Raw genomic sequence first — 12,963 nt, 5'->3', positions numbered from 1 at the left:
GATGTATGCCCGCACGCCAGAGGAGGGTGCCAGATCTCAGTAGAGATGGATGTGAGCCACCATGTGGTTGCTATGAATTGAACTCAGGACCTCTGGAAGAGCAGCCAGTGCTCTTAACCTTTGGGCCATCTCTCCAGGCCCTCTGAGTTCTCTTTTTTGCCTGCAAGTCCCACTTATAGTCCCACTTATACCACTGCCTAGATATTGACCATTTGGCTCTTTATTAAGCCAAGCAGAAGGTACCTTGGCAAATGCACACCTTCACAGTGTACAAAAATAATATTCCACAAAAATACCCCAAGCAATATCTTTTAAAAACTAGACATCAGCCACATGAAAAGCCCACTCAACTCAATTTATAAATTCTATGTGTTACTCCTATCCTCTCTCAGAGGACTGTTCCCTTCCTAAACCCTATTCATACTTTCTCATTTGATGGTGCCACTTCTTTCTTTGTGCCTGTTTTCTCATTATCCATCCACAGTTCCTTTATCTGCATCTTTTCTCTCAGAAATCTCATTTTATTACATTCATTTTTGTTTCTTCTTCTTTTAGGACACAAGAGGAACCATAGAGAAGATCTGTGACTTCCTAGGAAAGAAATTAGAGCCAGATGAGCTGGATCTGGTCCTCAAGCACAGCTCCCTCCAATCCATGAAAGAAAATAACATGTGCAACTATAGCCTCATAACTAAAGATTTGGTTACTGACAGCTTGGTGCTCATGAGAAAAGGTGAAGAAATTTGCTTTTTTTAATTGATTTTTATTAAGCTCTACTTTTTATCTCTGCTTGCCTCCCTGACTCTCCTCTCCCCCTTTCAACCCTTCCCCAAGGTCCCCATGCTTCCAATTTACTCAGGAGATCTTGTCTTTTTCTACTTCCTATGTAGACTAGATCTGTGTAAGTCTCTCTTAGTGTCCTCATTCTCTGGGATTGTAGTTTGTGGGCTGGTTTTCTTTGCTTTATGTTTAAAAGCTGCCTATGAGTGAGTATATGTGATAATTGTCTTTCTGTGTCTGGGTTACCTCACTCAAGATAATGCTTTCTAGCTCCATCCATTTTCCTGCAAAATTCAAGAAGTTATTTTTTTCTGCTGTGTAGTATTCCATGGTATAAATGTACCACATTTTCCTTATCCATTCTTTGGTTGAGGGGCATTTAGGTTGTTTCCATGTTCTGACTATGACAAACAATGTTGCTATTAAAAAAGTTGGGCACATGTCCTTGTGGCACATTTGAGCATCCTTTGGATATATAACCAAAAGTGGTAATACTGGGTCTTAAAGGTTGTTTCCTAATTTTCCGAGAAATTACCACACTGAAATCCAGAGGGACTGTACCAGCTTGCATTCCCACCAGCAGTGCAGAAGTGTTCCCTTTTCCCACACCCTCTCCAGCATAAGTTGTCATCAGTGTCTTTTATCTTGGCCATTCTTACAGGTGTAAGATGGAATCTCAGAGTTGTTTTTATTTGCATTTCTCTGATAACTAAGGATTTTGAACATTTCCTTAAGTGTCTTTCTGCCATTTTAGATTCCCCTTTTGAGGGTTCTCTGTTTAGGTCTGTAATCCATTTTTTATTGGATTATGTGTTCTTTTGGTGACCAACTTCTTGAGTTCTTAATATATTTTGGAGATAAAAACTCTGTCTGATGTGGGGTTAGTGAAGATCTTTTTCCATTCTGTAGGCTGTGTCATTTTGTCTCTTTGACCACGTTCTTTGCTTTACAGAAACTTATCAGTTTCAGGAGGTCCTATTTATTAATTGTTCCTCTCAGTGACTGTGCTGCTGGGGTTATATTTAGGAAGTGGTCTTCTGTGTCAATGCTTTCCCACTTGCTCTTCTATAAGGGTCAGTGTTACTGGCTTTCTGTTGAGGTTTTGGATCCATTTGGACTTGAGTTTTGTGCATGGTGATAGATATAGATCTATTTTCATTCTTCTACTTGTTGATGTCCAGTTATGCCAGCATCATTTATTAAATATGCCCTCTTTTTTCATTTGATAATTTTTGCTTCTTTGTCAAAAATCAGGTGTTCGACGATGTGTGGATTAATATCCAGGTCTTCTACTCAGTTTCATTGGTCCTCCTGTCTGTTCTTATGCCAATACCAGGCTGTTTTCAGTAGTGAAGCTCTGTAGTAGAGTTTGAAGTCAGAGACTGTGATGCTTCCGAAGTTCTTTTATTGTACAGGATTGTTTTGGCTATCCTGGGTTTTTTTGTTTTTTGTTTGTTTGTTTGTTGTTTGCTTTTCCATATGAAGTTGAGTACTGTTCTTTTGAGGTCTGTGAAGAATTTTGATGGGATTTTGATGGGCACTGCATTGAATCTGTAGCTTGCTTTTGGTAAGATTGCCATTTTTACTATGTTGATTCTTCCAACCCAAGAACATGGGAGATCTTTCTACTTTCTGTTGTCTTCTTCAATTTCTATCTTCAAAGATTTAAAGTTCTTGTCATAGAAGTCTTCCACTTGTTTGGTTATAGTTACTCCAAGATATTTTATGCTATTTGTGGCTATTGTGAAAGGTGTTGTTTCTCTGATTTCTTCCCCAGCCCTTTTATCATCTGTGTACAGGAGGGCTACTGATTTTTTTTTAGTTAATATTGTATCCTGCTACATGACTGAAAGTGTTTATGAGTCATGGAAGCTCCTTGGTAGAATTTTTGGCATCAATTATGTAAACTATCATATCATCAGCAAACAGTGAGAGTTTGACTTCTTTTCCAATTTGTATCCCCTTGATCTGCTTTTGGTGTCTTATTGCTCTAGCTAGGACATCAAAAACTATACTGAATAGATATCAAGAGAGTGGACAACCTTGTCTTATTCCTGATTTCAGTGGAATCACTAGGAGTTTCTCTTCATTTAGTTTGTTGTTTGCTGTTGGCTTGCTGTGTGTTGCCTTTATTATGTTTAGGTATGTTCCTTGTATCCCTGCTGTCTCCAAGACCTTTAGCATGCAGAGATGTTGTATTTTGTCAAAAGCTTTTATGGCATCTAATGAGATGATCATGTGGTTTTTATTTTTCAGTGTGTTTATATGGTGGATTATGTTGACAGATTTTCGTATGTTGAACCATCTCTTCATCTCTGGGATGAAGCTGACTTGATCATGTTGGATGATAGTTCTGATGTGTTCTTAGATTCAGTTTGCTCATATTTTATTTAGTAATTTTGCATCAATGATCAGAGTGAGATTGGTCGGAAAGTCTCTTTCTTAGTAATGTCTTTCTGTGGTTTGGGTATCAGGGTAATTGTAGCCTCATAAAAAGAGTTTGGCAATGTTCCTTCTGTTCCTATTGTGTAGAATAATTTGAGGAGTATTAGTATTAGTTCTTCTTTAAAAATCTTGTAGAATTCTGAGATGAAACCATCTGGTTCTGGTCTCTTTTTTGATTGGGAGACTTTTGATGACTGTTTCTATTTCTTCAGCAGTTATAGGTCTGTTTAATTTGCTTATCTGGTCTTGATTTAATTTTGGTAAGTGATATTTATTCAGAAAGTTGTCCATTTCCTTTAAGTTTTCCAATTTTTGGAATACAGGTTTTCAAAATGTGACCTGATGATTCTCTGTATTTCCTCTGTGTCTGTTATTATGTCCCTCTTTTCATTTCTGATTTTGTTAATTTGGATATTCTCTCTCTGCCTTTTGGTTAGTTTGGATAAAGGTTTGCCTATTTTATTGATTTTCTCAAAGAACCAACTCCTTGTCTCATTGATTCTTTGTATTATTTTCTTTTGTTGATTTCAGTTCTCAGTTTTACTATTTCTTGCTCTCTAGTCCTCCTAGGTGAGTTTGCTTCTTTTTGTTCTAGAGTTTTCAAATGTTTTGTTAACTCACTAGTGTGGGATTTTTTCAGCTTCTTTATGTAGGCATTTAGTGCTATGAATTTTCCTCTTAACACTGCTTTCATTGTGTCTCACAAATTTGGGTATGTTGTGTTATCATTTTCATTGAATTTTAGGAAGTCTTTAGTTGCTCCCTTTATTTCTTCCTTGACCCATTGATATTCAGGTGAGCATTGTTTACTTTCCATGTGTCTGTTGACTTTCTGGAATTAGTATTGCTGTTGACTTCTAGTTTTAAACCATGATGATCTGATAAGGTAAATTGTGTTATTCCAATTTTTTTTGTATTTGTTGAAGTTTTGTTACCGAGTGTGTGGTCAGTTTTTGAGAAGGTTCCATGAGGTGCTGAGAGGGTATATTCTTTTCTGTTTGAATGGAATATTCTATAGATGTATGCTAAGTCCATTTGAGTCATAACATATGTTAGTTCTCTTATTTTTCTGTTCATTTTTTTTCTGTCTGACCTGTCCAGTAGTGAGAGGGGAGTGTTGAAGTCTCCCACTATTAGTGTGTGGTTAATTATGATTTTAGCTTTGGAAGTCTTAAAGAAGTGCCCTTGTATTTGGGTCATAGATGTTCAGTATTGAGATTTCCTCTTGATGGATTTTTCCTGTAACTAATACAAAATGACCTTCTTTGTCTCTTTTGACTGATTTTAACTTGAAGTCTATTTTTTTTAGATATTAGGATAGCTACACCCACTTGTTTCTTAGGTCCATTTGATTGGTATATTTTTTCCAACCCTTTACTCTGAGATGATGTCTGTCCTTGAGGTTGAGATGTGTTTATTGTATGCAGAGGAAGGATGGATTATGTTTTCATATCTGGTCTATTAGCCTGTGCCTTTTTATAGGTGAGTTGAGTCCATTTACATTAAGGGATATTAATGACCAGTGATTGCTATCTCCTGTTAATTTAGTTTTCATTATTGGTGATGTTAATTTGTGTGTTTTCCCTTCTTTGGGATTTGCTGCTGTGAAACCATCAATTGTCTGGGTTTTTTGTTGTTGTTGTTGTTATTGTTGTTGTTGTTTGTTTGTTTTTTTGGTGTAGCCAACTTCTTTGGATTGGAGTTTTCCTTCTAGTATTTTGTGTAGGGCTGGTTTTCTGGCTAGGTATTGGTGAAATCTAGTTTTGTCATAGGATATCTTGTTTTGTCCTTCTATGGTGATTGAAAGTTTTGCTGAATATAGTAGGCTGGGCTGGTATCTGTGGTCTCTTAATGTCTGTATAATGCTTGACCAAGACCTTCTGGCTTTCATTGTTTCCAGGTGTAATTCTGATAGATCTGTAGTGTGAATTCTAATTGGTCTTAATAATAAAAACACAAAGTAAGCTATCAGGGTAAATGCTAAAAGATCAGAGAAGTAAAGGAGCCAGACACTAGAGAGACATTTTTAGCTCTACCAAAAACCTCAGACAGAATGGAGTATCCTGTCTATACAAGTCCTCAAACCATGAGCTCCTGTTTTCTCCTTTTTAATATTCCCCTCTCTGCTCAGTTTTATCATTTCCTGTTTCCACTTCCCTAGTGCTGGTATTAAAGGCATATGACTCTGAAAACTGGGATTAAAAGTATGTGCCACCACGTGCCTCTGTTATTCTTTGAAACTGGATAAATCTAACATAGTCTTTGTCTGTCTCTGCCTCTCAAGTGCTAGCATTTAAGGTGTGTGCCACCACTCCCTGGCATTTATGTCTAACTGGTGGCTTGTTTCACAATCTGATCCTCAGGCAAGCTTTATTAGTTATAGTACAAACAAATATTACCACAGTTATCAAACAAGAATTGCATTTACAATGTTGAGACTATTTGTATTTAGCAAGTTCAAAGAAAATACTATCTAACTTATCTTGGTGATTCCAATGTTTTATACCTAATTTACTTTCTATCATAACTAAGGACAACTTTAACTATTACTATTTTATCTTTATATCCACCTATAACCCCAGAAGGATGTAATATTACCTAATAGACACATCTGTCTCCCTCGACAGTCACCCAAAGTACCTCTACAGGGTTGGGGCATCTATCTTTTTTTCGCAGGCTTAGAATATCTGGCATACTTTTCAGTTAAACAGAAAATTTGAAGGATTGTTGCACCTTGTATTGGCAAAGTTCATCGGTCGCTTCCCCCTGTGTCCTGCAGAATATCTAGCAGACACTTCTCTGAATCAGGAATCTCAAATTACTATCCTACCTTGTCTTGATAATGTTCAACAATATTTTTCCTGTGTCTTGATAGTCCAGTCTGTACAGCATATAGTCAGCAGTCAAAGCAAGAGCAGTTTTTTTGCCCAAAAGGCTGGCCTTGACAAATTGAAAGCATACTCTACATGCAGTTTCTTCAATGCCAGCTTTTCTAACTTAAATTGTCCTATTTCTCTTTAACTGTATTTTGTATCTAGACTCTTTACCTTTCTTTATTCTAAATATCTTTTTATCCTTCTTACTCCATGACTAACTGTGAGGCTAGATGACTGGTCCTTTGGTGTCCTACTCTCCTTCTTTTCTTGCTCCTTGCTCCTTCCTCTGCTTTTGAGCCTAGATTTCTCTTCCTATTTGTTCTTTCTGGATTCTAGCCCCCTGCCCAGTCATTGACCATTCAGTTCTTTATCAGACCAAACAAATGTTTTGGCAAGCAAAGTAACAGTTTTACAATATTAAAAGAATGCAACACATGTTTGTATCATTAAACATATTTCACAGCATAACTGAACGAATATTTCACAATGTATATCTGAGATGACAACAAGAAAAATGACTTCCATTAAGTTCTGGAAAAGATGGTGAATAAGTGAAGATTGCAGCTCCATTGCAGACCAAGTATAGACCCCATGAGTACTAAGCAAATTATTCCCCAGTGTTAAAATCCGATGTTATTTGCTAACCTTCATTTGGATTGTTACAGGTTCATGGTCACTCTCTTCATTCTGAATTTTCTCTCCTGGGAATTTCCATCCTATCTCTGTCTGTGCCACCTCTTTGCTAGGAGCAGATTGTAGATGTGGTTTTATAGCTGTGCAATTGAGGAGTTACTTTTCCAGAATGAATCATACCTTGAATCTCACAAAGATCTATTTAGGCAATAATAGTTGAGATGGGTCTAAGCTCAAGAAGGATTGGACCGGTTGTCAAGTATATGAGGACCAGTAAAAAACATGGATATAGATGAAGGAGGTAGAGAGTTATGAGTTTAATTTTATTTGACCATACTTCAAATGCTTCAGCTCTAGCCTTCATTCCTCCTGTGTCCCGAGTGTGAGTTTCAGGTACTAAAAATGTAAGAACATCAGAAGTTTTAAAAGATAATTAATTTAAAGTAGTAGCAAGATTTCATGTAATTTAATACCCCCAGTGTCATCACAAGAAATTTGGACTCATATTTAAGGATAATAACATATCACCACTTACCACAGAGTATGGTTAGCTATACACTAAGGATCGAAGCCTCTGGGAGAATCCACTGCTGTTGATCTCAGACTGCTGACCTTCAGACTATGTGGAGATAGAATTGTCTGTCCTTGATCTGAAGGTCTCATCTAAGAGAAATTGCCTATTCTTGGATTTCCTGTAATAAATCAAAACTTGGCAGAGTTTAAACAGTATATGAACATAAAAGGGAACCTGAAGAATGAAGTGGCTTTCTTCTTAATACAGCAGGGCTATGGAAACTGACGAACAAAAGTTAGGCAGAGACATACCAGAGCAGATGCAAGAGAATTTAAGACAAATTCATAAGGACAACTGGCATTTCTTCTATTCCAGGACTATTCTTCTAGGATGAGACTACACTTGGATTTAATCTCCCAAATATACATAACATTTGCCATGTAGCATAGATTACAAAATGAATACATACATACTTACACACATACATATATATTTGAATACATACATACTAGTGTGTATATGTGTGTGTACATGTGCATGCATGTGTGTGATGGTAGGAATAGTAATTATAATGTACTCTGTCAAAAAACTTCATAAGTCTTTTGTAACTTGATTATCCTAGTGATTATATGTGGCATTCATTTTTGCATTTGAAAGCTATGTTTATTCTTGTGCATTATTTGTCTTGTACTTGCATGATACACAGTGAATAAGCCATAATATCACTGGAAACCAGTTCAATGAGTAGAGGAGACAAACTTCATAATCCACTTGCTTCACTATGTCAGTATAGAAGATGTTGAAATGGAAATGAAATGGACATATCTGGGAACACTTTTGAAAAACTGCATAACGATAGTATTGTGGTGATTTGAATGAAAATAGCCCCCATACTCTTATGGGTCTTGGTCTTGTTGGAGGTATGGTCTTCTTAAAGGAAGTGTGTCACAATGGGCATATTTTGAAGTTCAGATGCTTAAGCCAGGGCAGCGTCATTCACTTCCTGCTCTCTACCAGTATGGGTGTAGAACTCTCACCTACCTCTCCAGCAACGTTTCTATCCTGTTGCCATCTTTACAGCAATGATGACAATAGGACAAACGTCTGAACTGTAAACTATCCCCAATTTAATGCTTTCCTTTATAAGAGTTGCCATAATCATAATGTCTCTTCACAATTCCTACATCACATCAGTACCCTTTTTAATCCAGAAGATATGAGCAGATCAAAGATTAATTTTAAAATTAATTCCATTATTTATCATTAGATACTTAATTCCATAAATCAAAAGGTACTGAAAAGCTGTGTGAAGAGTTAGACATGCCTTAGCCTGGAGGAATTTGCTAGGCCTATTTTCCCTAATATTTAATTGTTTTTTTTCTCATAAGACAAAGTAACATTTTTTGCCTCTGGAGAGCTAATTTTCAGCTTAATCTAGAAGACCCAATCATACATCTTGGTGAAAAGGATCTGGTTTTAATCTCCAAGCAGTAACTTTTTACATATAATTGTAGTCATTATGATTCCATATTTAGACAGTGTAAGAAATGGAGACTAGAATGTTCATCATAATTCAGTCACAGCTAAGGTAACAGGACTTTTATAAAGACAGTGTCATAATCAAAACATGTGGGAGGAAATGAATTATGACAAAGTTCAGAAGTCCTAGGCCTAAGTGCTTCACAGTGGATGTTTTCTTGACAGTGCTTAGGCTGTTTATCATTTTCATTAATGTCCTCAGTAGACATTAATCAGAGAAAGTGACCTTAGAACAGAAGAAGAAGCCTGCCATTTGCAGGCCAAAAAAGAAAAGCCAGGAAATACCTGAACAACACCCTGGTGTAAGACCTGCAGCCTTCAAACTATGACAGCATTCCTTTGCAGCTAAGTCACCACTTGTTAGAGTTAGCCTCTCACCTGACTCACCAGAGCTTGAGGACATTGTTAGAAAGAAGAAATGAAAAGAAATGTATGCTTGTAAGAAGCACAGGATTTTGAAATAGTTGGATTTAGAAATTCATATGCATACCTGTAAAGATATGCTTCTCTCATCTGGACTATTTCCAGCGTACAGCTATATTGAATTTGCTAAGAATGCTGGGCAGTGAAGCATCTGCTCTGACTTATCAGGAGCCCGGCATGCTGTGGAAAACAAAAAATAAACTTATTTAAATAATGAAAATAAAAACAAAGCTGAGAGTAGACATTAATAATGATAGATATCCATCTTAATAGATGACACTATTGATAAATATGAATGGTATATTATTTGAATATGGTATAAGAAAAATACATTTATTTTTTAATTCCTTATATTTTCTTTAATATGTCCCACTGGAGAATATTTTATTTTTTAAAGAAAGAAAACAAACTAAACTATCTTTTTTCATTTTACATACCAATTCCAACTCCCAATCCCTCCCCTCCACCCATTCCCTCCACCGTCCCCCTCACACTACCCCCCCATCCACTCCCTAAAAAAGGCAAGGCATATTACTCTGAGGAAGAACCTCCTTGCTATATCCAGGGTGAGCAAGGTATTCATCCAAAGAGAATAGGTTCCAAAAGGCCAATACAAGAGCAGAAACAAATCCTGGTGCCACTGCCAGTGACCCCACAGTCTATCCCAGCCATACAATGGTCACCCACATTCAGAGGGTCTACCTTGTTGCTATGTTGGTTCCATCCCTGTCAGACTGGAGTTGGTGAGCTCCCATCATCTCAAGTAAGATGTTTCAGTGGGTGTCCCCATCATGGTCTTGACTTCTTTTTTCATATTCTCACTCTTCACACTATTCAACTGGACTTTCGGAGCTCATCCCAGTGCTCCACTGTGGGTCTCTGCATCTGTTTCCATCAGTTGCTGGATGAAGGCTTTATGATAACCTTTAAGATATTTATCAATCTGCCTACAAGGCAAGGCCAGTTCAGGCACTGTCTCCACTATTGCTTAGGGTGGTAGCTTGGGTCATCCTTTGGATTCCTGGGTATTTCTCTAGTGCCAGGTTTCTTGCCAGCCCCATAATGGGTCATTCAAACAAGATATGTAATTCCTGGATCTCCTTCTTTGTCCTTCCCCCATCTTGACTATCCAGTACCCTCAAGTTCTCCTTTCTATCCCCTTCTCCCTTTCTTCTCCCCTCCTACCCTCCCTTCTCCCCTCACCCCCACACTCTCAATTTTGTCAAGAGATCTTGTCTATTTCCCTTTCCCAGGGAGATCTATATATGTTTCTCTTATGGTTCATCTTATTACTTAGCTTCTCTAGGGTCAGGGACTATGGGCTCATTACCCTTTGCTTTACAGCTATTATCCACTTAGGAGTGAGTACATACCATGCTCAGCTTTCTGGGTCTGGATTACCTCACTCAGGATTTTTTTCTAGATCTATCCATTTGCACACAGATTTTAAGATGTGATTCTTTTTTATCACCAAGTAGTGCTCCATTATGTACCACATTTTCTTTATTCATTCTTCCATTGACGGGTATATAGGTTGTTTCCAGGTTCTTGATATTACAAATAAATGCTGCTCTGAATACAGTTGAACAAGTGTTTTTGTAGTATGATTGAGCATCCTTTGGGTATATACATAAGAGTGGTATTGCTGGGTCCTGAGGTAAGTTGATTCCCAATTTTCTGAGATACTGTCATATTCATTTCCAGAGTGACTGTAGAAGTTTGCATTCCCACCAGCAATAGAAGAGTGTTCCCCTTACTCTTAATCCTCTCCAGCATAAGATATTTTGATCTAAGCCATTCTGGTTGGTGTAAGATGGTATCTCAGAATAGGTTTGATTTGTATTTCCCTGATGGCTAGGTTGAACATTTCCTTAAATGTCTTTTGACCATTTGAGATGCTTCTATTAAGAATTTCCTGTTTAGATCTGTAACCCATTTTCAATTGAATTATTTGGAATTTTGATCTCTAATTAATTGAGTTCTTTTTTTTATTCTTTTTTAATTAAAATTTCCAACTGCTCCCCGTTTCCCATTTCCCTCCCCCTCCTCCCACACATTGCCCCCTCCACCCACTCCCCTCCCTCATCCCCACTCCTCTTCTCCTCCCGCAAGTCCATTCCCCCTCCCTCTCGATACTGAAGAGCAGTCCAAATTCCCTGCCCTACAGGAAGACCAAGGTCCTCCCACTTCCATCCAGGCCCAGGAAGGTGAGCATCCAAACAGGCTAAGTTCCCACAAAGCCAGTTCATGTATTAGGATCGAAACCTAGTGCCATTGCCCTTGGCTTCTCATCAGCCTTCATTGTCCGCCATGTTCAGAGAGTCCAGTTTCAACCCATGCTTATTCAGTCCCAGTCCAGCTGGCCTTGGAGAGCTCCCAATAGATCAGTTCCACTGTCAAAGTGGGTGGATGCACGCCTCGTGGTCCTGATTTCCTTGCTCATGTTCTCCCTCCTTCTGCTCCTCATTTGGACCTTAAGAGCTCAGACCATTGCTCCAATTTGGGTCTCTGTCTCTCTCTCGATCTATCGCCAGATGAAAGTTCCTGTGCCATTCTCCTTGGCCTCTCGTCAGCTCTCATTGTCCGCCACATTCTGAGAGTCCGGTTTTATCCCATGTTTTTTCAGTAGCAGTCCAGCTGGCCTTGGTGAGCTCCCAATAGATTGGCCCCACTGTCTCAGTGGTTGGGTGCACCCCTCATGGTCCTGACTTCCTTGTTCATGTTCTCTCTCCTTCTGCTCCTCATTATAACCTTGGGAGCTCAGTCCGGTGCTCCAGTGTGGGTCTCTGGCTCTATCTCCATCCATCGCTAGATAAAGGTTCTATGGCGATATGCAAGATATTCATCAGTATGATTATAGGATAGGTTCATTTCAGGTTCCCTATCCTCAGGTGCCCCAAAGAACTAACTGGGGACATTGCCCTGGGCATCTGGTAGCCATTCCAAGTTCAAGTCTCTTGCCAACCCTTAGGTGGCTCCCTTACCTAAGGTATGAGTTTCCCTGCTCCCCTATCCAACCTTCCTTTATCCCCAATCACCCCGATTCCCCCAGTTCCCCTCATCCTCTCCTTCACACTTTTCTCTCCCCATCACCCCTCATCCCCATCCCACCCCACCCCCAAGATTCCAATTTTTTGCCCATCAGTCATGTCTATTTCCCATAGCTGGGAGGATATCTATATGTTTTTCCTTGGGTTTACCCTCTTGTTTAGCTTCTTTAGGATCACAAATTATAGACTCAGTGGCCCCTATCCATGGCTAGAAACCAATTATGAGTGAGTACATCCCATGTTCTTCTTTTTGGGTCTGGGTTACCTCACTCAGGATCGTATTTTCTATTTCCATCCATTTGCATGCAAAATTCGAGAAGTCATAGTTTTTTACCGCAGAGTAGTACTCTAATGTGTATATATTCCACACTTTCTTCATCCATTCTTCCATTGAAGGGCATCTAGGTTGCTTCCAGGTTCTGGCTATTACAAATAATGCTGCTATGAACATAGTTGGACAAATGCTTTTGTCATATGATAGGGTATCTCTTGGGTATATTCCCAAGAGTGCTATTGCTGGGTCCAGGGGTAGGTTGATCCCAATTTTTCTGAGAAACCGCCACACTGATTTCCAAAGTGGTTGCACAAGTTTGCAGTCCCACCAGCAATGGATGAGGGTACCCCTTTCTCCACAACCTCTCCAGCAAAGGCTATCATTGCTGTTTTTGATTTTAGTCATTCTGACAGGTGTAAGATGATATCT

The 12,963-nt window shown here is 38.7% G+C and overlaps 1 protein-coding gene across 1 annotated transcript in view; it reads left to right on the top strand.

Moving 5' to 3' along the window:
* Nucleotides 1–12,963, top strand: part of LOC130870027 (bile salt sulfotransferase 2-like) — a 63,820-nt gene that overhangs the window by 38,441 nt on the left and 12,416 nt on the right. The window contains exon 5 of the mRNA XM_057762598.1: nt 556–733. Coding sequence (XP_057618581.1) covers nt 556–733 — 178 coding nt within the window. The remainder of the gene's footprint in view (nt 1–555; nt 734–12,963) is intronic.

The sequence above is a fragment of the Chionomys nivalis genome, chromosome 2 (genome assembly GCF_950005125.1).
Source record: "Chionomys nivalis chromosome 2, mChiNiv1.1, whole genome shotgun sequence".
NCBI classification, from domain to species: Eukaryota; Metazoa; Chordata; class Mammalia; order Rodentia; family Cricetidae; genus Chionomys; species Chionomys nivalis.
The sequence above is the reverse complement of the archived record's forward strand: the minus strand, read 5'-3'. Positions and strand labels throughout refer to the sequence as shown.